The sequence below is a fragment of the Ovis aries genome, chromosome 24 (genome assembly GCF_016772045.2).
Source record: "Ovis aries strain OAR_USU_Benz2616 breed Rambouillet chromosome 24, ARS-UI_Ramb_v3.0, whole genome shotgun sequence".
Lineage (NCBI taxonomy): Eukaryota > Metazoa > Chordata > Mammalia > Artiodactyla > Bovidae > Ovis > Ovis aries.
In genome coordinates, this window is record NC_056077.1 from 39847527 (window position 1) to 39874662 (window position 27136).

At 56.6% G+C, this 27136-nt stretch overlaps 1 protein-coding gene across 1 annotated transcript in view; it reads right to left on the bottom strand.

Annotated features, from left to right (window-relative positions):
- Positions 1 to 9547: 9547 nt before the first annotated feature.
- Positions 9548 to 27136, bottom strand: part of SDK1 (sidekick cell adhesion molecule 1) — a 729776-nt gene continuing 712187 nt past the window's right edge. Inside the window, exons 42-45 of the mRNA XM_042240546.1 lie at positions 26503 to 26640; positions 24736 to 24856; positions 24300 to 24429; positions 9548 to 12992 (exon numbers count right to left, since the gene is read on the bottom strand). Coding sequence (XP_042096480.1) covers positions 12747 to 12992; positions 24300 to 24429; positions 24736 to 24856; positions 26503 to 26640 — 635 coding nt within the window. The 3' untranslated portion in view covers positions 9548 to 12746. The remainder of the gene's footprint in view (positions 12993 to 24299; positions 24430 to 24735; positions 24857 to 26502; positions 26641 to 27136) is intronic.

Below are 27136 nucleotides of genomic sequence, written 5' to 3' on the forward strand. Positions count from 1 at the left end.
TCTGCGCTAGAACGGCGGGCATTACCCACAAGTGATGCCAAACCCCCGAATGGGGACTGGTCTTTCTAAGGAAGTACATTTTAAGTTTTTAATTAATCTAAGTAGCCACATGTGATGGGGGCTCCTGTACTGGACGGCACAGCCCCAGGCTGAGTGTGTCTAAGGGCGAGGGAGAGAGTGAAATGAGCCAAGACAGCCCCACAGTCCACCTGCCTCCCCTCTTCCTCCGCAGGAGGAGCTGGAGGGGCTGTGGACATTCTGGAGGGTCACATGGATGCTGGGAGGTGGCGCAGGGTTTTAGGGAGGAGGGCCGGTTCAGCTACAGAAAACAAAGTTTCCTCTCGGGCCCCCTCGTTTGCAACTACAACTGTGAAGCTCAAGCCTCTATCAAGTTTACAATTTGACGGTGACCTTGGAGGCTTCCCTGGTGGCTCAGATGGTAAAGAATCTGCCTGCAATGCAGAGGGTGGGTTGGATCCCTGGGTCAGGAAGAGCCTCTAGAGAACGAAACGGCAGCCCACTCCAGTGTTCTTGCCTGGAGAATCCCATGGACAGAGGAGCCTGGTGGGCTACAGTCCATGGGGTCACAAAAGAGTCAGACACGACCGAGCGACTGAACAACAGCTCCTAGGAGACGTGTCGGGGTGCCTCGCTGTGACTTTTAAAACTTACCTGACAACGATCACAGACGTGCAGGAAGCTGCCAAGTAACTACAGAGAGCTCCCATCGGTCTCCACCCAGCCCTCCCCAGCGGCCCTCGCTTATGTAATGTAACTGTGGAGTGGGAGCAACGCCCGGCGACCGACACTGCTGAGACAGGCATGGCCCGTTCTCACTTTATCACACTCAAGGTTTGGGTGACCAGCAGCGCAATCCCAACGTGGGACGGTTCAGCCCCCTCCTGCTGCCTCTTATCTCAAGGACCCGACTCCGCATCCCCACCCTCCTAACTCCTGGTGACCACAAATCTACTCTCTATCTCTCCATTTTTGTCCTTTCGAGAATGTGTTTGTGGCTTAAACATTTTTTTCTGATGTGGACCACTTTTTACAGTCTTTACTGAATCTGTTTTTAAATATAGGATTGTTTCTGTTTTATGTGTTGGTTGCTTGGCCATGAGGCATGTGGGATCTTAGCTCTCTGACCTGGGACTGAACCCGCACCCCCAGCATTGGAAGGCAAAGTATTTACCACTGGACACCACGGAAGTCCCCAGTATGTGGCTTTTTCAGATCATTTTTATTTATTTATTTTCACTCAGCATAAAACCCTGGAGCCCCATCCGTGCTTGTCACATCAGCTGTTCAACCTTCTTGTTGAGCTGTATTCCACTGTATGGATGTACCAGAGCTGACTTAAAACACTCACTTACTAAGGGGTATTTTGGTTATTTCAGGTTTTTCTCCCTTGTTTTGGCTACCACAAATAAAGGTGCCACGAACAATCATTACAGGTTTTTGTGATGACATAAGTTTTCATTTCTCTGGAATAAATGCCCAACAGAGCAATTGCTGGGTCAAGTGTTAAAGGTTTTTTTAAAAGGGTTTTTAAGAAACGGCCCTGCTGAGACATATATATTCTCACCAGCAGTTGAGGAGAGATACAGGTTTTTCACAGACTCACCAGCATTTGGTATTGTCGGTATTTTTATTTTAGCTGTTTTGATAGGTGTGTATTGATGGCTCATCATAGTCTTAATTTGCATTTCCCTAAAGCTAGTAATGTTGAACATCTTTGGTGAACTGTTTCTTTATGCATTAACCCATTATTCTACTTGGATTTTTTTCTCGATTTTTATTAATATTATACTGTCGATTTTGAGAGCTCTTTACATCCTAGATGAGTCCTTGGTCAGATATGTGATTTTCAAATGTTTTCTTGTAGTAGGTAGCTTGTCTTTTCATCCTTTTGACATGGTCTTTCACAAGGCAAATCTTTTTAATTTTGATGAAGTCCAGTTAATCGATTTTTCCTTTTTGTGCTTTTGATGTCGTCTAATCCTTTACCTAGAAGTGGATCCTAAGAAGTCTTAGGTTTCTTCTCTAAAAGGTGTATAATTTTATGTTTCACACTTAAACCTAGAATCCATTCTGAGTTAATGTTGCTATGGAGTGTATAACCACTAGGAAGGGGGAGATACAGCTGAAGCTCAACTTTGGCATATTGCTCCAATTTTGGTCTGACTGCTCCAGAATTATTTCTGAAAAAGAACTGCCTTTCTCCATTGAATTGTTTTTATACTTTTGTCAAAAATCAGTGGCCTGGGACTTCCCTGGTGGGCCAATGGTTAAGACGTTGCCTTCCAGTGGAGAGGGTGCGGGTTCGATCTGTAGTTGGGAACTAAGATCCCACGTGCCTTGTGGTCAAAAAACCCCCCAAAACGTAAAAACAAAAACCAAGGAAAAACAAAAAAAATCCCAGGAGCAACACTGTGACAAATTCAGTAAAGACTTCAAAAATGTCCACATCAGAAAAAATCTTTGAAACAACCAGCTGGCCATACTGATACAGAGCATTTAGGGCTCTTTCCTTGGTGCCATGATCTGTATCTAAGCTCTGTCAATAGCACGCTACTTTCTGTTTCTAAATTTATTTATTTATTTATTTGGCTGCATCAGGACTTAGTTACGGCTCTCAGGGTCCTTCACTGTAGTCAGGGTGTGGAATCTGTGGTCGGGGTGCAGACTCTGTGGTCGGGGTGTGGACTCTGTAGGGGGGTGTGGACTCTGTAGGTGGGTTGTGGACACTGTAGGTGGGGTGTGTACTCTGTGTTCGGGGTGTGGACTCTGTAGGTGGGGTGTGGACTCTGTAGGGGGGTGTGGACTCTGTAGGGGGGTGTGGACCCTGTAGGTGGGGTGTGGACCCTGTAGGGGGGTGTGGACTCTGTAGGGGGGTGTGTACTCTGTGGTTGGGGTGTGGACTCTGTAGTCACGGTGTGGACTCTGTGGTTGGGGTATGGACTCTGTAGGTGGGGTGTGGACTCTGTAGGGGGGTGTGACTCTGTGGTCGGGGTGTAGACCCTTAAGTGGGGTGTGGACTCTGTAGGCGGGGTATGGACCCTGTAGGTGGTGTGTGGACTCTGTAGGGGGGTGTGGACTCTGTAGGCAGGGTGTGGACTCTGTGGTCGGGGTGTGGACTCTGTGGTCGGGGTGTAGACCCTTAGGTGGGGTGTGGACTCTGTAGGGGAGTGTGGAGTCTGTAGGCAGGGTGTGGACTCTGTGGTCGGGGTGTGGACTCTGTAGGCAGGGTGTGACTCTGTAGGGGAGTGTGGACTCGGTGGTTGGGGTGTGGACTCGGTGGTTGGGGTGTGGACTCTGTAGGGGGGTTTGGACTCTGTAGGGGGGTGTGGACTCTGTAGGGGGGTGTGGACTCTGTAGGTGGGGTGTAGACCCTTAGGTGGGGTGTGGACTCTGAAGGCGGGTGTGGACTCTGTAGGGGGGTATGGACTCTGTGGTTGGGGTGTGGACTCTGTGGTTGGGGTGTGGACTCTGTGGTTGGGGTGTGGACTCTGTAGGGGGGTGTGGACTCTGTAGGGGGGTGTGGACTCTGTAGGGGGTGTGTGTGGCTGGGGTGTGTGGGCTTCATGGCTTTGTGGCACGTGGGGCCCTAGTTCCCTAACCAGGGCCAGAGCCTGCACGTCCTGCGCTGCAAGGTGGTCTCAACCCCTGGACCGCCAGGGATGTCCTTCTGCTTCCCTTCCCGTTTATCACTGCAAGCAGCCCCCACAGCTTCCTTTCAATTAGACCTGCTGTTTATTCCTGGCTCCTCTTACTTGAAAGTCAATCCCGTGGTGGGTGGGCGGACCATTGTAAAGAACTCAACACTGATGTCTCGAATGAATGAATGATACTAAGAAATACTTAGCTTTCCTTTTGTTAGTGTTTTAAGAGCGGAGTACAATAATAATATTCATAGCTACCGTTTCGTGAAAATTACTTGTGTTTTACAGATGGGAGAACCGACTCCAAGTCATGAAGCCAGTAACTACAGGGCCGAGGTGTGAGTCCAGACACCGTTTTTTGCAGGTTCTATGGCGGTGTCCCCAGTGTGGGGCTGTTATTTCACACCGATGTCACTTTAGCGGGAAGCAAAGAGCCTACATGGCTGAAGAAGTTAGGGAAAAGAGGTAACTTTTGGTTGCCATTTTGAAGTATTGAAAGAGTCCTATGAAAGCTCCTGTGTGGACCTCTGAACGAGCTGGAGAGGTGAGAGAATATGACTCTGGAAAACAGAGCTTAATATGCAGGTGAGTTTTGATTTAGAGAAATGTAAACAGATGCTTTTGAACTGTGGTGCTGGAAAATATTCTTGAGAGTCCTTTGGACTGCAAGGCAATCAAGCCAGTCCATCCGAAAGGGAATCAGTCCTGACAGTTCATTGGAAGGACTGATGCTGAAGCTGAAGCTCCAATCCTTTGGTCACCTGATACGAAGAGCTGACTCATTATAAGAGACCCTGATGCTGGGAAAGATTGAGGGAAGACGAGAAGAGGGTGACAGAGGATGAGATGGTGGATGGCATCACTGACTCGATGGACATGGGTTTGAGCAAGCTCCGGGAGAGAGTGAAGGGCAGGGAAGCCTGGGGTGCTGCAGCCCATGGGGTCTCAAAGAGTCGGACATGACTGAGCGACTGAGTAACAACAACAGACAGCTAACCCACACAATCCCAGTCGACGTCATAATTAGCTGGTGTAAGCCTGGGGTTCCAACAGCAGCTGACGTGGGATTTCAGCTCCAGGAGAACTGTGAGCTGGGAAGACGGCCATGCAAAGCCTGTGCCTCTGGGGGACGCAGACGACCCCGGAAGCCTTTGGATCCCGCTCAGCCTGCCATGACTTCATCCTCTATCAGCCGCCTCCTGTTCAACTGGCTCTTTCCTGAGGCCTGGTGTGTGAGCAGTCTCTTCCTGTCAGCTGGATGGGAGCAGCACATCAAAGGGCACAGACGAGCTGGCTGGTGGTGGAGCTGGCAAAGGAGGCCCCTCTCAGGGCAGACACGGGCACCGGAGCCGTGCAGACCGCGCCCTCATCTCCGCGTGGGCTCCCCCCGCCTACCATCCATCTCTCTGCTTTCCAATCATCTCTGCTAATAGCCACCAGGACTCGGTGCAGCCTCATTGAGATTCCAGTGCGTTTCCAGCGTTAGTACAAGCTGGATTCTGATTCACTCGAAGGCAACAGAAAATTCAAACACGGAATTTAGTGGTGATTGTCCTTGACATGATGAAAGATGATCAGAATTAAAGGCTACTCAGGAAGCCAGGACCAGGAGGACGTAATGGGGCAAAGGACTCTGTAGAGGGCTTAGCCACTTAAGTTTTCAAATCTTGAGCATTAGATAAGTATGTATTTCTGAAACTTCAAAAATTGGTTGAAAAAATACACGATGCTTGTCAATACAGAGAGGATTCTAACGATAGCTGGGACTCACACAAGCACTGTTTCTTTGCCAAAAGACCATAAGTTGTCCTGAAATGGAACACTGCCCACCAGTGCAATTTCAGTGTGAACTGGCTGAAGCCACCGCTGTGAATTCTTTTTGGAATGGTGCTGTTTTTCTCTAAAACCTACGCACAGGCACAGTGTGGCCTGTCCCCTGCTCCTGTCCTCCCGTGGACACCAGGTTGGCCTCCATTTCCTGCTCAAGGTCCTCTCAGATGGTGGCAGTGGTGACCCCAGGAATAAACCAATACCAGCATTATCATCAGAGTCTGCAAACTGTCTTCCCGCCCTTTCCTCACTTAAGCCTCACAATAGCTGGGTTATATTAGAAGAGAAAAAGAGCAGAGACGGCTAGTGTTTCCCCCAAGACCACACAGCTAGGAAGCGGCCGGTTGTCTTCCATGTTGTTGATGCTCGCCGCCCTGGGTGCTGGGAGAAGGCAGGAGCTGGGGGCTGGGGCGGGGTGGGGGTTCCCAGTTGGCTCAGAGCTGCAGCCCTGCGCCTTTAACAGGAGAGGATCATAGATAAACCTGGAGAGAAGCACAAAGGCCGCTGGGGTGAGTCTCTGTCCCCCTGGCTCCTCTCCTTTCGTCCCATCTCTAGAGCGAACTGTTCTCAAGTCCCAGGCATCTTTCCAGAGAGAGTCTCTCCACCTCCTGCACGGGTGTGTGTGTGCGTGTGCCAGTGGACACACACACAGGAGCACACTTGTCTTGCCCAGAACAGTATCACTTGGGAGATTGCTTTGCAGCCCTGTCTGAGTCCGCCTCATTGAAACAGCTGCACTATGTGGACACAGGATTCATTTCCCGCCGGGGGTTACGTCTGGGGGGGGGGGGGGTGACTGCGGTGGGGAAGGCCTCGTCTCTGGGCTTTACAGAGGGCGGGCCCACACTGGGGGTGGGGGTGGGTGCCACTGAGGTGGATAGTGAGGGGGGGCGTCCCAAGATGCAGACGAGCCCCCCCCCCGCACTGGGGGTCCCTGGGAGGCCGTGTGGCCCCCTTTCTCCAACACAGATGCCCCCAGAGGTCTTGTTGAGCTTCTCTGGTTTCTGTCCCCCGTCGTCTCTGGAGCTGCAAGCCCCCAGTCTTTCAGCCTTCAACAGTCTCACGAAAACATTCCCAAAGGCCGTCCCTGCAGACTCCAGGACTCCACCAGGTTTCTTCTGAGCTCCCTGCGGGGGTTCCATGGTGCTGTCTGGACCTCTTAAGTCAGCAGGTCAATTACGCCAGTGGCTGGTTGGAGAATTCCACAGAAACGTGTTCAAGATGCCTTAGAAATATGAATTTTTTATTAAACTATTTGAGTCTGGATCAGATTCAACCCCATAATGTCGTGGTTTGCTTAATGACTGCAGAATATTGTCTTATCTGAGGAGAAGCGGGATGTTTTAGGACCGTAGAGTCCAGAATTAACAGCTTGGAATTCTCGCCCATGCTGGCTGTTAATTGACTCCAGCTATTAAAGGGAAAGAGACTTTGGCAAACCCTAAGGCACTTGTACAAGCAAAGCCGTGGACGTGATCAAATCGCTTTAAAACAGGCGTCTGGCGAACGGATCATGTTCGGAAAACGGGCTGGTTGCTCAGAACGTCTGTGCTTCTGAATGAAGGGTCTGAAAATGGTTCCACTTCCCGGCAAAGCCAGGCCTCTAACACCATCTGTGAACATCACAGCAATCGGCAACAAGCACACGGAACTTCAGCTTCCTAGGGACGTCCGCGGAGGCCTGGTCACCACCTCAGAACTGCCTTTTCTTGGTGCTGCGGGGCTCCTGTGTCCTGGGCCCCTTTGCCCAGAGGACGGTGGTCCAGGAGGCGCACGGCTGGGCTGAGAAAATCACTGCCTCCCGGTCGGGGGAGGAGGATGAGGCGTGGGGAGGAGGGGCACGCGTATGCAGGGGGCCAACTGGTCCCTGTTATCATTTATGTGAGCCACCCCCAAATGCTCTGGGTGGGTGTGCACAGCGATGCCGACTTAGGGCACTCCTGGCTGGGCCATTTAAAAACAGCTCATGAAAACTAGAGAGTTACCATGTTGGTGTTGTTCAGTTGCTCAGTCACGTCCGACTCTTTGCGACCCCATGGACTGCAGCACGCCATGGATCACAGCCTCGTCCAGCTCAGTGAAATTATGAGCCATGCCCTGTAGGGCCATCCAAGACCGACGGGTCATGTGGAGAGTTTTGACAAAACACTGCCCACTGGAGAAGGGAATGGCAAACCACTTCAGCATTCTTGCTTTGAGACGCCCATGAACAGTATGAAAAGTTCCCATATGACCCAGCAATCCTACTTCTGGTCATATATCCAGACAAAACTCTAATTCAGAAAGGCGCGAGTTCACAGCAGCACAATTCACAACAGCCCAGACATGGGGGCCACCTACGTGCCCACTGACCGAGGAATGGATACAGAGGACGTGGTGCCCGACACAGCGGGCACTGCTCAGCCACGAAGAGAGTGAAATGGTGCCATCTGCAGCAACACGGGTCAGCTAGAGGTGATCGTACTATGCGCAGTCAGTCCGAAAGACAGAGACAAGCGCCATACGGCACCACCAATACGTGGACTCTAAACCAACACAAGTGACCCTACGTACGGCGCTGGGGTAAAGAATCCGCCTGCCAGGGCAGGAGCCACAGGAGGCGCGGGTTCGATCCCTGCGTTGGGAAGCTCCCCTGGAAAAGGAAATGGCAAATCTCTCCAGGATACTTGACTGGAGCCTCCCGTGGACGGTTACAGTCCACGGGTCACAGAGAGTAGGACGTGACTGAGCAGGCACGTGATAACAGCGTAACGGTGACAACGGTCAGGCTGTGCAGGTGAATCCCTGCCCTTTCTCCTCAATGAAGGAGGCGGGCACGCGGGAGGGTGAAACTGGGGCTCCAGGCGCCTTTCTATGTGGGTGAGGTCACCAGGCGGCCCTGAGCTGCTGGCAGTGACCCTGCCTCCTGAGGCTGGCTGTCCCCGACGGGGCCGGGGGGTGTGGGAGGGGGACACTGGGGAGGCCGATGTCCTCGGGAAGGCGGGCCGTTCAGAGGTTCCACCCGCTCTGGGCCCTGCTGCCGCCTCGTGTCCGCCTGGGGCGAATGGCTTCACCCTGGGCGTGTTTCTTCATGCCTGTGGGGACCCTGTGGAGCCCCCCTGCAGGGGCCTGGTGGCGCCTGTGATGGACGGACGTGGGGAGTGCACACGGACACGCGGGGCGGGCCGGCGCCCTTCACGCGGCAGCTGGGGTGTCCGCAACACGGGAACGTGGGGACCTTAACTTCGCATTTACGGGGGCAGGGCAGAAGTGGGTGGACAACGTGGGAAAAGAAAGGCGAAGAAGGTGCTCACCCCTGGCCGTCAGCGCTGCGTGCTCCGCGGGTGGCTGCTTCCAGAGCGACGTCAGAACTGTGCTCGCTTCTCCTTCCGTCCCCGGCCCGGTCCTCCCAGCGTGCGTCCTCCTTGGCGGCCCCTGGAATCCCCTGGGCAGCTTCACCCCCGAAAACTGGGTGCCTGGGCCAGACTTCCAGAGAGTCTGTCCTCCCAGGCCTGGCAGGGGCGTGGGCACCGGGCGTTTTAAGTGACGCATGGAGAACCGCCCTCTGCAGCCCGGAGGCCCTGAGGACGAGGGGGACGCTGAGCCCTCCCGGCGGGCCGGGCCGGGAACGCACAGCAGCTGGAGTGGGCGGGAAGGCGCTCAGGCTGCCTGAGCCGGCGGGATCCTCGCAGAGGGGACGGAGCGCCTCCCCCGGGTCCGGTCTGCAGGTGGCCGGGAGCAGTCTCCCTTTCGGCACCTGTGGAGCCTTCAGAGGGCACGCTGGGGGCAGGGGAGGGTGGCCACTGTCCACTCTGGGGGGTGCGGGCCCCACGCCGCCTGCCTCAGGCCCTGGCGACCCGCCAGGCTGCTCCCGGGCGTGCCTGTCCCTGGGACAGCCCCAGCTGAGCCCCTCCGACCTCACCGGCCCCCAGCGTCCACACCTGCCTTTCCAGGAGGGGCAGGGCCGCATGGCCTCCACACGGCGCGGGGCCGGCCTCTCAGCGCTCCATCCTTCAGCCCTAGAGCCCCTGAGTCGTGGCATCCGCACGCGCTGAAGAAAAGCACAGGCGCACAAGGAACAGAATGATGTTTTTATTAAAAATTGAACCCATAGCACCTCTCTTCCTACAAGTGTTTTTGTTTTTAAAGAAGATCTAATTTTCTGCACGATTCCAGAAAATGCGGCCGGAAAAAGTTCGGACTGACCCAAGCCCCCAATAAACCGGCAGGTGAGGCTGACAGGGAACGAGGCGTGCCTGCCAACCGGCTCAGTCCCAGGGATCCACCCCTCATCCCACCTCTTGGATGGTCCACACGGCAGAGATGCTGAGCCAGAGAGCTGCGTCTGGATACGCGGACTGACGGCTCACTGGGAGAAGAACTACGCTGTGTGCCAGGAATTTGTAAAAACCGAAAACCATGCTGTGAACCATCAGAACCATTATGCAAACGCCACGCTGCGGTCCGGCCGCCTCCAAGCTCAAGGGCAGCGTCAACAGGGCTTTGGGGAGTGCGCGCCACCCCCTGGGGTCTCCCCTGACGCTGCCCCACGGCTCGTTTTCCTCCACGATGGCGCGTACCAAGGGCTCCTTAAAATCGTGGCCGGGGATGGGAGGGCCTCGCTTTGGGCCGATTTATTCAGAGGGAGGAGGTGCAGGAGATCCAGAAGATGTGCTCCACGGTCGCCAGGCGTGGGAACTGTCCACGGCCCCGCCCTGCCGCTCACCAGCCTGGAACCCTGTGCCCGGGAGCCCCGGCAAGGGTGGGGGAAACCTGGGCAAACCCATCCCTGCTGCTCAGGCAGAGAGCGCAGCCCTGCGGCTGTGGCTCTCGTGGGAAAGGGCAGCGCGCCTGTCCATCGCCGGGCCCTGGATAGGGTCCCCGCGAGGCCGAGCGCTGGACACCTGCAGGGCATTGCTGCGGGAGCAGGCGGGAGAGGACACACCTCCTGCCTCTGTTAGAGAAATGGTGCCCGTCCTGGGTTCGGAACCAGGATTAAAATCCAATATCCATTTCCCTATCACGTGTTTTATTTTCCTCTCCCTCAAGAGGAGAGGTTAGGAACCCAGGCTTCCCAATGTCACACTGTCTGGAAGCTGAACTCTAACCAGAAACACCCGGCTCTCCCTTGGGTCCAGCGGCTCCCACGCCCCAGAGCCCCAGGGCCCCGGGGCCAAGAGCCGCAGCCTCGGACCCACAGTTCCGTCCCGAAGACTGGGCTCCAGGCAGAGGGAACAAGGAAGAATGGGCTTGTGGAGAAGGCGCTGCTGTCCCCCCCAGCTCGGGACACACGCCTCGAGCCTAACTGCCCTTGTGCCAGGACGCTCCAGCCGCTCCCGTCAGGTAGGCAAGGCGCCATATGGCTTAGCGAGCGGAGCGCGAAGGCGGAGTGTGTCCACGTCCTCTGTCCACCGCTTGTCTCCCGAGAAATTCGAGGTGCAGCCCCGTGGCTTCCTGTCCACTCCCCGTCTGGGGCCTGAGAGGATGGAGGCCGGCCTGTCCAGGGAGCTGAGGGGCTAGTCTTTGCAGGGGAGGCTTTGGGCGGAGCATCCAGGATTTTTGGTTTAGAACATTTCCCCTCCACTCAGAGAAGGAAGGAAGGAAAGAAGGGATGGGGGAGGGGGAGGGGATCAGCGGGAGGGGAAGGGGTGGGGGGAGGGGGGAGAGAAAGGAACCTTTCCACACCTCCTACGTCTACTTTTGGAGAAACCGAAAAGGGTTTTTTATCCAACACAAAATTGTAAAACAGAAAAGGAGTTTCTTTTCCTCACACAACACAAACTTTTCTTGGTCTCCTGGGGTCATACCCCGTAACTCTGAAAGCAGAGGGTCAAGATGGCCCTCTGCCCTGAGGAGGCGGGAAGAGGGAAGGAGAGACCCCACAGACTACACGACCTACAGCCTGGCCCTGAGACAGGCTCCCTGCTGGCACTGGCCAGGCGCTGGCTCGCGGACAGGCCAGCCGCCCAGGAGGACGGACCGGCCCTGCTCCCCTGTGCTGGGGGGTGTGGACAGGCCCCTGCTGACCAGGCTGGACACGGGGCCTTTCCCACAGGCCCTGTGGGCACACCCTGGAAAATTCTAGACTGGGACCAGGGCTGGGGCTTGACCACCTACACCTCCCACTCATTGCACAAAAGCGATGTGACGCACTAGAGGCTACAGTTTGGACTCATTTCCAAAGCAGCTCATGCTACTTTCACTTAGCTAAAAATAAAGGAAAACAAAACAATAACAATTAAAGGGAAAAAAGGTTTCCAGAAAACCCGTTAAGGCTAAGAGCTGGCCTGGGGTAGGGGGATGGGACCACAGCACTGCCCCAAGGAAGGACGCGGCCACGTGCACAAGAGAGCCTGGGGGGCACAGGGCGGGGTCCGGGGGGGTACTGGGGACCCCATCTTCTCAGAGCCGTTCTGCTTTACTTGGAGACACTGCGGCTCTTTGTCTTTCCCGACGACAAAGCTAAACAATGAACAGAAAGGCACTGCAGACAGCTGAGACGCATTCATTTCATGTGGCATATTTTAAAAAAAGATAAAAAGGTTTAAAAAATACTCTGGTTAACAATGCACACCTCTTACACAACCAGCGATTCTGCACCGCTGTCTCCTCTCCCCTGGCCTGTGCTGGGCCCTCGGGAGGAGCCAGCTTGGGCGGGGGCGGGGGCAGGAGGTGGCTCCCAGCTGGGACTCCGGGCCCCTGGACGACGGGGGTTAAAAGAAAGGACCGAAGCGGGAAAGCCCCGGGTATTTCACCCCTGGAATGAGCCTTGGCCTCTGCCGCCCTGTTGCCAGGAACTGTGAAGCCGGCTCCTCGCCTAAAGCTGCCGAGTGAGGACATTTCAGGGACGTTGGCACGAGGTCGGGAGGCCCCGGGCCCAGGTCGGACACCTGCTCCTCGCGCCGGGAGCCCGCGGCGGGCGCTGGTTCTCAGGCAGGAGGTAGAGGAGAGAGAGGAGAGGCCTGGAGGACCCCCGCCTCCTCCCCCCAGCCTTCCCAGGCCGCACGGTGGAGAAGCCGGGCCCCCAGGGCTCAGGCCTTCCCAGGTCGGCGCGCCGAGCCCTTGCACCCGGCGAAACACACCTTCTCGTAAAAAGAAAAGAAAAACAAAGAAACCTGCTTCCTGCAGCGATGTTACAAAAAGCCAGTTAAAAAAACGTTCCTAATTGCAATCGTGTTCACAAGGGGGTGAAATCAACCATCAGCGTCAGCTCCTCTCAACCCAGCTCGAGCCCAGTTCCGGGAGGTGATCGTCTCGACGCGGCCGCCGCTCAGCTCACACGAAGGAGGAGAAGCCGGTGAGCGGAGTCCGGGCGCCGCGGGCGGCGGGCGCGAACACGGCGCTCTGCGTGGTGACCACCGCGCGCGGCGCCGGCCCGGCCCCCGCCCCCGCCCCCGCCGCGTACCTGTGCGGGGCCGCGCCCGCGCGCCGCTTCCACGAGCTGTAGTAGGTGGGGTCGCTCAGGTAGTGGTTGACGAACGAGTGCGGGCGCGGCGCGTCCTCGGACTCGGAGTCGGTGACCTGCGGGCGGGCGGGCGGCGGGCTCAGCCAGGCGGCCGGGGACGGGGCGGCCCGGGCTCAAGGAGCGCGCGGACGGCGGCTGTCCCGGGAGGGTCTGCGGGTGGTCTTGAAGGGGCTGCCCCGGCGGGAGGGGCGGCCATGGAGAGTGGGGGGTGTCGAGGAGGGTGGGCGCCACGGGGGTGGGGGAGGGCCACGGGGGGGGAGGGTCACGGGGAGGGGGAGGGGAGGGTCACGGGGGTGGGGGAGGGCCACGGGGAGGGGGAGGGGAGGGCCACAGGGGGTGGGGGAGGGTCACGGGGGGGAGGGTCACGGGGGGGTGGGGGAGGGTCACGGGGGTGGGGGAGGGCCACGGGGAGGGGGAGGGGAGGGCCACACCCCATCCCCTCCCAGGACAGGTCCACACCCCATCCCCTCCCAGGACAGGTCCACACCCCATCCCCTCCCAGGACAGGTCCACACCCCATCCCCTCCCAGGACAGGTCCACACGCCATCCCCTCCCAGGACAGGTCCACACCCCATCCCCTCCCAGGACAGGTCCACACCCCATCCCCTCCCAGGACAGGTCCACACGCCATCCCCTCCCAGGACAGGTCCACACGCCATCCCCTCCCAGGACAGGTCCACACCCCATCCCCTCCCAGGACAGGTCCACACGCCATCCCCTCCCAGGACAGGTCCACACGCCATCCCCTCCCAGGACAGGTCCACACGCCATCCCCTCCCAGGACAGGTCCACACCCCATCCCCTCCCAGGACAGGTCCACACGCCATCCCCTCCCAGGACAGGTCCACACCCCATCCCCTCCCAGGACAGGTCCACACGCCATCCCCTCCCAGGACAGGTCCACACCCCATCCCCTCCCAGGACAGGTCCACACCCCATCCCCTCCCAGGACAGGTCCACACCCCATCCCCTCCCAGGACAGGTCCACACCCCATCCCCTCCCAGGACAGGTCCACACCCCATCCCCTCCCAGGACAGGTCCACACCCCATCCCCTCCCAGGACAGGTCCACACCCCATCCCCTCCCAGGACAGGTCCACACCCCATCCCCTCCCAGGACAGGTCCACACCCCATCCCCTCCCAGGACAGGTCCACACCCCATCCCCTCCCAGGACAGGTCCACACCCCATCCCCTCCCAGGACAGGTCTACACGCCATCCTCTCCCAGGACAGGTCCACACCCCATCCCCTCCCAGGACAGGTCCACACGCCATCCCCTCCCAGGACAGGTCCACACCCCATCCCCTCCCAGGACAGGTCCACACGCCATCCCCTCCCAGGACAGGTCCACACCCCATCCCCTCCCAGGACAGGTCCACACCCCATCCCCTCCCAGGACAGGTCCACACGCCATCCCCTCCCAGGACAGGTCCACACCCCATCCCCTCCCAGGACAGGTCCACACCCCATCCCCTCCCAGGACAGGTCCACACCCATCCCCTCCCAGGACAGGTCCACACGCCATCCCCTCCCAGGACAGGTCCACACCCCATCCCCTCCCAGGACAGGTCCACACGCCATCCCCTCCCAGGACAGGTCCACACCCCATCCCCTCCCAGGACAGGTCCACACCCCATCCCCTCCCAGGACAGGTCCACACGCCATCCCCCTCCCAGGACAGGTCCACACCCCATCCCCTCCCAGGACAGGTCCACACCCCATCCCCTCCCAGGACAGGTCCACACGCCATCCCCTCCCAGGACAGGTCCACACCCCATCCCCTCCCAGGACAGGTCCACACGCCATCCCCTCCCAGGACAGGTCCACACCCCATCCCCTCCCAGGACAGGTCCACACCCCATCCCCTCCCAGGACAGGTCCACACCCCATCCCCTCCCAGGACAGGTCCACACGCCATCCCCTCCCAGGACAGGTCCACACGCCATCCCCTCCCAGGACAGGTCCACACCCCATCCCCTCCCAGGACAGGTCCACACCCCATCCCCCTCCCAGGACAGGTCCACACCCCATCCCCTCCCAGGACAGGTCCACACCCCATCCCCTCCCAGGACAGGTCCACACCCCATCCCCTCCCAGGACAGGTCCACACCCCATCCCCTCCCAGGACAGCTGTACACCCCATCCCCTCCCAGGACAGGTCCACACGCCATCCCCTCCCAGGACAGGTCCACACCCCATCCCCTCCCAGGACAGGTCCACACCCCATCCCCTCCCAGGACAGGTCCACACCCCATCCCCTCCCAGGACAGGTCCACACGCCATCCCCTCCCAGGACAGGTCCACACCCCATCCCCTCCCAGGACAGGTCCACACCCCATCCCCTCCCAGGACAGGTCCACACCCCATCCCCTCCCAGGACAGGTCCACACCCCATCCCCTCCCAGGACAGGTCCACACCCCATCCCCTCCCAGGACAGGTCCACACCCCATCCCCTCCCAGGACAGGTCCACACCCCATCCCCTCCCAGGACAGGTCCACACCCCATCCCCTCCCAGGACAGGTCCACACCCCATCCCCTCCCAGGACAGGTCCACACCCCATCCCCTCCCAGGACAGGTCCACACCCCATCCCCTCCCAGGACAGGTCCACACCCCATCCCCTCCCAGGACAGGTCCACACCCCATCCCCTCCCAGGACAGGTCCACACCCCATCCCCTCCCAGGACAGGTCCACACCCCATCCCCTCCCAGGACAGGTCCACACCCCATCCCCTCCCAGGACAGGTCCACACCCCATCCCCTCCCAGGACAGGTCCACACCCCATCCCCTCCCAGGACAGGTCCACACCCCATCCCCTCCCAGGACAGGTCCACACCCCATCCCCTCCCAGGACAGGTCCACACCCCATCCCCTCCCAGGACAGGTCCACACCCCATCCCCTCCCAGGACAGGTCCACACCCCATCCCCTCCCAGGACAGGTCCACACCCCATCCCCTCCCAGGACAGGTCCACACCCCATCCCCTCCCAGGACAGGTCCACACCCCATCCCCTCCCAGGACAGGTCCACACCCCATCCCCTCCCAGGACAGGTCTACACGCCATCCTCTCCCAGGACAGCTGTACACCCCATCCCCTCCCAGGACAGGTCCACACCCCATCCCCTCCCAGGACAGGTCCACACCCCATCCCCTCCCAGGACAGGTCCACACCCCATCCCCTCCCAGGACTGGTCTATACTCCATCCCCTCCCAGATCAGGTCTACACAGCCCCCAGTGGATGCTCTGTGTCCTCTGTGGAGAATGCTGCGGCGCCTGGGAGTGTGGAAGGCCCAGGCGCTGCAGAGTGCCCGAGGCCATGGCACAGGCCCCAGACAGAGGGTCTGATGGTGAGCTCAGGCAGGGTGAGGAGACGTGTCCTCCGTGGGACACGCGCCACATCCATGCCGACCTCTGTGGGCAGGTTTCCTAAGACAGAGGCCCTGATTGAGCGTGGTGTCTGCTGTCCAATGTCCTGGGGCCCCTCCCTCTGCAGCACCGAGGGACCTGACCCCTCACCTCGGGGTCCCAGAGCAGCTGGTGGAGGAGGCGGGCGGCCCGTGGAGGTTCAAGGTCAGTGAGCCAACGGGAACCCGCCCTGGGAGTTTTCCTACTGCTCCTGGAAGAGCTGAGTGCTTCCCTGGGGGATGGGGATGTGGGCCCTGGGTGGTGGGGCCGCAGGCCCACCAGGCGGCCCCCAAAGCCACTGAGGCAGAACAAAACCATCGCGCAGAATGGAGAGGGGAGACTGAGAGCTGTTCCTTCAGCCTCTCGCTGTTCCTCTAGGGAGAGGGCGAACGTGCCCCCACCTTGGGACACACGGGGGTGCGGTGAGGGCCTCGGGGCTCCTGTTCAGGTCTTCCTTTCGCTTCCACGGGAAAACACAGGAATAAAATGCCGTTCTTCGTCCTGCTGCCTGCTCTGTTTATTGTTGATATGACATTATTATTTTTTAATGAGGATGTATTTTAGTGAGTTAGAATTATTGACAGAAAGGAAACGCTGCGGGGTCTTTTTTTTTCAAGTTTCCTGTGTGATATGAAGTAGCGATGTGAGTCGGTTTCCTAGGAAACCGAGGAAGGCCAGCCTGTGATTGGATGAGCCTGCACACCCGACCATGAGTTTCTGAAGGCGCGTGGATGCCTGGCAAGCAGCTGACAGAGATAATCTCAGGACTTCTGGTACTGTGCTGGCAAGATGAAAGACTCCAATGTTATTAGAGGATTAATTAAGTGAGAAGGGGCTGGTCTAAGTTGGCTGAAGCCAGAGAGACCTTGAAAACTGTTTCTGTGAATTTTGAAAATAATTTTTAAGATGTGATTTGAATAGTAGCCCTGATATAATTTGCAAGCAGCTGGGCGATAAAATGGAGAGAAAGCCCCTTATTTCTAAGTGGAGAAACATCAAGAGCCACAGCGTGTGTCCTGTGAGGCTGATGGTCTAATTCAGAGCCACTCTGATCAGCCAGGTTCTCCCGCACCTGGGAGCCGGTTCTCAGAATTGTCACTAGGGTAATATTTCTGAAAATGGTTTAAAAACACCCCAGGGAGAAAATGACAGCATCACAATTTTTTTTTTCTTTCAGTGAAGTATTAGCTTTGCAGAAGAGCTTTTCCGGCAGAGAGCTCACAGGGTGTTCGGCTTTGGAGGAGAGGGTGGGCAGTAAGGGTGGGCAGGGGACCCCCTACCTGGGTTGTCAACCAACTACCAATACAAAAAATACTTCCAGAATGGCCAGGAGAAGCAGCAGGTCTTCCCCACAGTAGAACAATGACTCAACTCGGGGAAAATCGAATTATCAACAATCATTTAGAGTCCCTGGAAATGGTGCCAAGGGCATATAGCAAATGGGGCAAGATTTATTGCAGAAAATCTAAAATCACTAAGAAGAGCAAGAGTCTGAGCCGCCTGAACTCTGAGTGCTCCCCTCCCCCAGCCGGGGTGACGGAAGCTCCGCGTGCGGAGGGGGAGGCACGTGTGGCCAAGAAGCCAGGGCCCCTCCCCTAAGACTCCGGGTCCAGGAATTTGGTTTGACCTGGAGGAGGAAGCCGCCGGCATCTGCCAGCCAACTGCTTGTCCCCAGCTCCACAACGCAGAGGTATTCCTGGAGGTGTGGTCTGGGGAACTGGGCTCCCCTCCTCACCGGGGCTGCTGGGAGGCTGGCTGATGTGCACCAGGTTGGCAGGCTGAGAACACTGAACCCGACCGCACCGCCCTCGTGGCAGGTGGAAGGAGCGCCACGCAGGGGAGCCGGGCCACAGCCAGAAGCCCAGAGCCGTCCATCCCCACCAAGCGCCTCACGGGTCACCATGGAGAAGGGGGCCGTTGTCCCCACCCCAGCTTCGGTGCTGTGACACAGCGGTCCTCATGGTGGCAGAGTCAGCCCTTCAAACAGAGAGCTGCCAGCTCTGCTGCAGGGGAGTAGCTTTATTTGGATCATGGCATGCCTCAGGGCAGGCGTCCCTGGTGGCTCGGATGGTAAAGAATCTGCCTGCAGTGAGGAGACCCAGGTTCAGTACCTGGGTCAGGAAGGTCCCCTGGAGAAGGGCATGGCTACCCACTCCAGTATTCTTGCCTGGAGAATCCCATGGACAGAGGAGCTGAACATGGACATGACTGAGTGACTAACACTTTCACTTTTCATGCCTCAGGGCATCGCTGGAAACTGGAAACCTCAGGAGTGAGAACCTAAGAGCTAAGTCCTTGATAGTAACAAGTGGAGCGATGAACGCGCCAGAGGTTTAACAGGGAGGACCAGGCAAAGAGACAGCTGGCGGGAGCCCTCTTGGGCTTAGAGAAGAATTCAGAGATTAACGATGTCCTGCTGCTGCCTGGGCTGTGATTGGCTCCAACCGTGGAGTAATTTACACCCCGGAGCCTTGTCAAAAATAAGAGAGCTGCCAGGGAGAGGAGGTTAACAGCTGGGTGTGATGCCAGCTGTGGTGGGCCTTCTGGAACCTTAGTGGGGAGGTCAGAACAAGAGACGGGGATGCCTAGTGGAGACCTCCGTTGTCCCTTGTTGTCATGGAAACCACACACAGGCCCAAGGCCGCACCTCGGAGGGGTGACGTCAGAGCGGATGTGTTGCTAAGGACGTGGGCTTCCCTAACTAGTCCAGACGAGTCACTGAACAAATAAGCGAACAAGGACAACACACAGAGGGGCCTAAATACGGGTATTCAAAGTGAATACAAGATATTTAAAATATTTTCTTATTTTCAAAAAACAGCCAAGTGTGATCCATACACAGGGAAAAAAAAGCAGGCAGCCTCTATGGAGCCTCAGATATTGGCAGGCAAAGACTTTCAAAGTAGCTATTCTATTATGTTCAAAGAACTGAAGGAAACCATGTTTAAAGAATTAAAGCATGCTGACACTATCACACCAAGTGGAGAATATCAATAAATAGATAGGAATGACAAAAGGACCGAGTGAGAAGCTCCAGAGTTGAAAATACCATAACCCAGTGTAAAACTCACTGGGGGGACTCGACAGTAGATTCGAGCTGACAGAGGAAGGCCTCAGTGCACCTGAAGATAGACCGGCAGAGACGGCTCACCACGGTCAGTCGCTCAGTCATGTCTGACTCTAGCCCAAGTGACCCTGTGGACTGCAGCCCACCAGGCTCCTCTGTCCATGGGATTTTTCAGGCAAGAATATTGGAGTGGGTCATGCAACTTGAAAAACAGAGAAAAGAATGAAAAAAAAAAAAAAAAAACCACAAACCAGAACACCTGATATGTGACAAGGCTGACTGCAGTAACGTATGTGTAATGAGAATACCAGGGTGAGAAAAGAGGAAAGAAGCAGAGAAAATAGTGAGAGTTATATGACTTAAAACCTCCCAAATCTGGTAAAAAATGAGTGTGGTAACATATGTGTAATGAGAATACCAGGGTAAGAAAAGAGGGAAGAAGCACAGAAAATACTGAGAGTTACAATGACTTAAAACCTCCCAAATCTGGTGAAAAAAAAAATCAAAACAAAAAACCCCCTGCATACTCAACAAGCTCAATATACCACAAGTGAGATAAATGGGACAAGAGTCACACCCAGACACATCATAGGTATAGTTAAAATGCTGAAAGACGAAGGCAAAAAGAAACTGGAGATCGAAAGGAGAGAAATGACTCATCCAGTCCAAAAGAATTCAAATTACGTTAACAGCTGACTTCTGGTCAGCAACAATGGAGGACAGGAGGCAATGGGCTAACACATTCAAAGTGTTGAAAGAAAACTGTCAATCATGAGTCTTTTATTTAGCAAAACTGTTTTCATAAATGAAGATGCAATAGGACATTCTGAAATAAACAAAAACAGAAAAATTCATTGCTAGCAGACCTGCCTTATAAGAAATACTAATGGAAGATGGTCAGGTGGAAGGCCAGTGACACCAGACAGCAGATCAAATCCACACACACACAAAAGCAGCAACAGACCATCACACAGGGAATTATAGATGGCAGTGGAAGGGCCTGGCCTCCTTTCCTCTCTTATCTGATTTAAAAAGCAATTTCCTAAAGCATTAGGTATATAATTACATTGTTGGGTCCAGGATATATAGAAATGTAACAGTTATAGTGGCACAAAAAGGAGGGGAGAAATGAAGAGGACCAAAAATCGTAAACAGAATGGTTAATATGATAAACTGTAAGACTTGTTCACCTTTCTCCTTCCAACTTCTTTAAAAGACAAAATTCTGTACAGTTAGAAAAATGCATCCTTGGGTCTGTCACAAATATGGACATGTATAATAATAAGCACAAATAGGGGAGGAGAGAATAGGTTTATACAAGAATAAAGTTTCTATATGTCACTGAGATTTAGAATAAATCTAAAGCAAATACTAATATGAGGGCAATCACTATAAAAAAACAACTGAAAAAAATAGAGTAAGAGCAAAACAAGGGAATTAAAACATCCGCCGGATATACACTAGAAAGTAGCCGCTTAGCAACAGCAAAAGGACAGTGAAGGAAGAATGGAGAAATAGAGATGCGTGAAAATTCTGGAATGAGCAGCAGTTACATTAACTGTGAATGGATTAAACAGTCTGGGGAGCAGGTACAGACTGGCAGGATGAATGAGACTGCATGGTCCAACCTTATGCTGCCAACAAGGGACACGTTTCAGATCCAAGGATTCAAGCAAGTCGAAAGTGAAATCATGGAAATGGCATCCCATGTGCACAGGAACCAAAGGAGAGCTGGAGCGACTGTGCTGACGTCAGGCCAAATAGACTCTGAGACAAACACTGTTACTAGAGACCAAGAGGGACACGCTATCCTGAAGCAAAGGTCTGTCCACCATGAAGACACCACGGTTATAGACAGACGTGCATCTGCAAAGAGAGCCCCTAGGTACAGGAAATTAAAACTGCCGGAAATGGAGAGAGAAATAGAGAATGCTAACAATGACTGCCGGAGACCTCAGTGCGTTAACAGATGGCGGAAAGATCTAGAGTGTGGAAGGCTTGAGCGGCACGATAAATCAACCGGACGTAGCAGACACACATGGAACTCTCCACACAGCAGCAGCAGAGCAACACGGCCTTTTCAAGTGGGTTCTTGCAGCACAGGCCAGATGCTGCACCGCAAGGCGAGACTCAATAAGCATAAGACGGTTGGCGATGTACAAAGTATGTTCTTTGACCACAGTGGGATAAAATTAAAATCATTAACAGCAGAAAATTTGGGAAGCTCATAAATGTGAGGAAACTAAAAACACACACCTAAATAGCCATGGATAGAGGAGCCTGGTAGGCTGCAGTCCATGGGGTCGCTAAGAGTTGGACATGACTGAACGACTTCACTTTCACTTTTCACTTTCATGCATTGGAGAAGGAAATGGCAACCCATTCCAGTGTTCTTGCCTGGAGAATCCCAGGGACGGGAGAGCCTGGTGGGCTGCTGTCTCTGGGGTCGCACAGAGTTGGACATGACTGAAGCGACTTAGCAGCAGCAGCAGCAAATAGCCTACGCAGTGAAGACGCGAACTGCACTGCGCGCCAATGACATCTCAGTCTGGTTAAGAGACCAGACTAGTTCAAAGGAAAGGCTCCCATCGGAGCTGGCACTTCCAAGATCCCTCTGCGGGGACCCCATGAATCTGCCTACAACTCTCCCAGGTCGTAAGGTTCGAAGCTGGGCCCTAGCAAGATGACAGAGCGCAGGATTCTGGGGGAAAAGATGGGCCTCACTGCATCTACCCAGGAACTCGGGAGCAGACGGGGAGCCCAGGACTCCCGGAGCCTTCACAGGAGGTGCCCGCCTACCACAGGCTTGGGGGGCCTGGAACCCCAGTTTCAAGGTGAGGCCGCACTTTTGTTCAACTTTCTAGAACCAGAAAGTGTTAGGACCCGCAAAGCATCTGTGGGAATCACGGAAGCAGCCTCTTCCTCCAGGCACTGGGCACGCCACGGCCCGCCCTCACTCGGCCGCGCGTCCCAGGCTACGAGAACTCGGCCGGCCTGGCGGAGGGACGGAAGGGAGCCCCAGCTCTCCCATCTGTTCTGTGAGGATCTGAACGAGCTCCTTGCAGGATTCAGTGTGCGTTTCTCACCCTCTCGCCTCCTACCCTCTCCCGCTCCCTTCTTCCCTTCGTGCCGCCTTCTTCCCCGTGTGCGTGTGATGTCTGTGTATGTGCACGAGCGCCCACACGTATGCCTACGTGCATGTATAGGCCTAGTGCCCGCAGGCACTTAATAATCCTCCATGCGCATCAGCTGGATCTGACTCGCAAAATGCCCCCGTGTGTGAGGACAGACTGAACGGCCTGCATTTAGCCGATTCTGAGCGTGCTTTTATGAACAAATAGTCCAGAATCGATGAGTCCAGACCTGGCAGTGCTGGGAATGGCCTCTGTGGCCCGGGTGTTGGGTGGGAGAAGAGGGGAGGGGTGGGGGTCAGCGGGCTCTGGAAGCTGAGGGTGGGGGCACGTGTGTAGGGTGGCCTCAGCCTTAGGGGTGTCCTGGGGACAAGGACGAGAACCGCCTGCCTCCAGGCCCAGCTGAGGAAGCACTCAGCGCTTAGCCCGCGTGGAGCTGTAAAGCCCGCGGGGCAGCGCGGGGTCACTGTGAGCATCGTCCACGATGCTCTGAGAGCCCGGGGAAGGCAGGGGCGGGGGCTGCCTATGACCGCTGACCTGGGGAGCGCTGGACGGCAGCCCACCCCTTCCTGATGCGCCGTCTTTGGGACAAGTGGCTGGAAAAGTCCGAGGCCTCCTCATTAGGAAGCTGGGTTCAGCATTCTCGCATTTCCTTCCACAGACAGCCCCTCGCGTGGACACAGCGCTCCCCCTGCACGCCCGCAGCGCAGCTTGCCGCTTCCAGGAGCCCACGGCTGCGGCGCAGACGGAGCCCGCGTCCACAGAGCATGGAGGCCGAGCGGCCGCGGGCACCGGGCCCCCTGCCTGCCTGCCGGCCCCGCATGCGCTCCTACACAAACCACAGTTTGAAAGAAGCCATTTAATTGAGCCTGAGGGCACAATCAGTCCTAAACTCAGGTCAAAATGAAGGTGAGACTTATTTTAGATTAAATATTGATTTAGAGTATGGATGCCAAGCAGTGGGGTGGGCCTCATGTCTGACAAACAGCTTGGCAGATTCCGTCCCCGTCGCGGCATCTCTGAAACCCCATGGTCAGGACTGGGTGCCCAGCTCCCTACCCGCGCCTGCCGGTTCGCTCCTGACTGTGAGATGTGCTCGTGGGGAAGGGGCTTCCCCGGGGAAGTGGGGGTCCTGTCGGTGCCCCCACGGCTCCTTTCAGGGAATGTGCCCCCCCCAACACAGAGACCTCGCCCAGGACGGGCCCAGGCACTAAGATGTGTGGGGCGGGGCCCTGGGGGTCTTGGCTGGAGGCTGACAGCCCTAGGGGGTGGGGTCTCCCTGGCCCCGGGGCTCCCGCCCAGCTCCGGTGACCCCCATAGCTGACAGCGCTGCTGTGGCCAAAGCCAGCGCCGGTGCACAGGAGGCTGGCGGGAGGGGAAGCCCCTGTCTGAGGTGGGCGGGGCTCCAGGTTCTACTTGTCGGATGCGTTCGGGGCCGTTACCCCTCGGGGGTCCAGAGGCCACCACGTTCCCCCGTGACCTTCAGGTGGATCGGGTCTCTATCTGAGCGCAGACTGCAGCAAGGAGGTTTGCAAACCCAAAGTCCACTCTGGACCAGGGACTGACCGGGGAGGTGGCCTCGCGCACCAGAGACGAGCGTGGACCCTCCCCGTCTGGGAAGGGGCACCCTCTGTCCTGGCTCTGCCTGCCACGAGCCTGTGTGTGTGTGGAGACACAGTTGAGACCAGCGCAGGGCCCCCGGGGGACGGGAGGGCCTCCCCCCAGGAGCCCGCAGCGGGGGGGCGGGCACCCACCTCGGACTCCGTGGCGTCGCCCGGCTTCTCCTGGAGGGCCGTGCTCTCGGTCAGCGCGGCGCCGTTGTACTTGTTGCAGAGGTCCTCGTCGGAGTAGTGCAGCCCGCCGGGGCTAGGCCGGGGCGGGGACCTGGGGACAGGACACCAGTCAGCCCCGCCTCCTGGCCCGACCCCCTGGCCTCGTCGCGGCTGCATCGAGAGGAAAGCCATGCACGGCCTCTGGCACTGTTTTGGTGCCATGCAAACAGTTCCCAGGCCACCCGCAACTTCCAGTGATGCCCGGAGGGGCTGGAGGTCCCCCAAGACCAGGCCCCTACCCGAGACCTTCCTCTTCTCTATGTCTAGAAACGTCCTTAAACCATCCCTAGCACCCGCCCTCCTGCCCCTGGGATTCGGGGGGACCCGTGGGTGTGGGCCTGGCGTGCTGCCTCGCTACCTGGCCCCATTCTTCTTTGAGAAGGTGTTCTTGACGTTGAGGTGGCGGCTGTTGAGCTCCAAGGCGGCAAACCCCCCGTTGTCCAGGGTCACGGACTCCTCCATGTTGGAGATGCTCTTACCTAACGATGGGCGGAGATGGCGCAGACCCGTCAGGAAATGGACGTCTGGGGCCCAGCCCCGAGCCTCATGGAGCAGGGGTTTGGGTTGATGGGAGGTGAGCAGGTGAATATTATAATCAGAGAGGAAATCTGATCTGGTACAAGAGAGCCTGTCGTCCAGGAGGGGTGGAATGAGGCAGCACAGCGGTTTCGGCCTTGCGTGTCTCCTGGGCGGGCAGGCAGACATTCTGGTGGGCAAATTTTTTTTTTTTCTCTTTTTTTCTGGGCATTAATGATGATGTTAAGTGAATGCTCCAGGGTAAGGCTGAGGATTGGAAGCTGCAGGTCAGATTGGACTCTGCAGTCTGTTTCCCAGATGGAGAGGGAGAGGAGGGAAGGCAGGGAGACTTTCTCTGCACCAGACGTGGGATTCTGTAATAGCATTAACTCGGGAAAATGACATGCCATTCATACACTGTAAATCCCGCAGGAATCAAATCTGATTTACGAACACTTGTTAGAAGTGAATTTACACAGAAAAAAATAAATCCTTTCTTGGAGGGATGAATGGCTCAACGTTACAGAAGCAAATGGCAGGCACTTTAGGGCCTCCTGGTTTTATTAACCCTCTTGGTGCAGGGACTGCGGTGCTGGGGGCTGCGGTCGGGGCATCTGAGGGCCCCTTTCACAGAGGACCATTTCCAGTGCCCTGCAAGGTTCCCTCCCTGTTTATACTTCTGCACTAAGAACACCCACCATCCTGCCTTCTAGAAACATCCATTCATTAGGCTGCTTCTGACCGTCCTGTAAAGCAAGCCTCGCTGTCTGTGCCCTTCCATGGCCGGCTCTGCCCACGTTCTTTTGTCCATTTTTCTAGTGATGGGGACTCTCAGCTGTGGACACTCAATGAGCGCTTTCTCCACGCCAGGCCCAGCCGTGCTGGGAAAATGGGGCCCGGGCGGCAGAGGGCTCAGAGCTGGGGTGCGAGCCCAGGCAGCACTCGCCCCGTCAGTGAGAAGGGCTGGACCACAGACCAGACTGTAACCGTGCTGGGCGGCACCGAGGCAACAGAGCTGCGCCCCGCTCACTGTTCTTGTGATACTGAAGGGGCCATTTCTCATCTCTTGAACGCTTTCCACTTTTTTTTTTTGAAGATCCTAGCAGTGTTTACATATTGCATCTATGTGTTTAAATTTACCAGTTAAAGTTAGCACACCTTTAAATCTCTGGGTGGAAAGAGATATGATATAAAAATAGCAATCAGCGTGTGCTCAGTTGCTCAGTCGTGTCCGACTCTGTGACGCCATGGACTGTAGCCCACCAGGCTCCTCTGACCATGGGATTCTCCCAGCAAGAACACTGGAGTGGGTTGCCATTTCCTTCTCCCACTTTCCAGTTTTAATCATACTAAAAACCACTCCTGCGTTTGGGCAGCTGCAGAAGTGGAAACAGACTCTCAGGGGCCGAAGGATAAAGGACACATGGCCCGCGTGAGGGCAGAGCCGGCCAGACGCTGGTGCCCAGAGCCCCTGTTTCCTGCCTCCAGAGGGAAGCCTGCTGTGCCTGTCTTAGGGACTGAAATGGAGCATGGTGTGGGCACCCCAGACCCTGGAGGGAGAAGCCCGACGTTTCAGCCCAGGTCCCCGGGGAGGCGGGGGCATCCCCACCTGCGCCGCAGTTGCGGTACTTCTTGCTCTGGCCGTGCAGCAGCAGCGAGAACACCACCAGCAGGATGACCAGCAGACTGGAGAGCACCATCACCAGGAGGAACCACCACTGCTCGTAGAAGGGCGTCTCCACCTGAGCTGCAGGGCGACAGGCGCACGGTCACGTGGACGGAAACTCTGTCCCCGCCGTGACCGGGGTCGGGGGGACCCCTGCCTGGTCGGGGTTGTCCTGGGTGGATCCACCGGTTTCCCGAAGAGGCTCTGGGTCCGCTGTCTCTCTCGGGCCTGGGGTCCCCTCGCCCCCGCTGCCCCCACTCTGGGCCTTGGCCAGCGAGCTTACATTCCCCCAGTTTCATCTGTTGTCTGGGTTACAGGGAGGGAGGGACAGAAGTGCCCAGCCTTGCTCCTCTCTCCCAGTATGGGGGCTTTCTCCCCAGACACCCCCAAACCGCCTGGCCGCCCCCGTTCCCGCTGCCACCACCTGGTCTCACCACCTCCACCTGCCACCAGAACCCCGCTGAATCCTTGGCATCACAGGGAGTTCTCGGGTGGAAAGTTGGCCCCTCCTGCAAGCGCTGTGCCCACGAGCCTGGGTATGCTCAGTCTAAGCCTGGGAGCCCCATGACCGACCCCT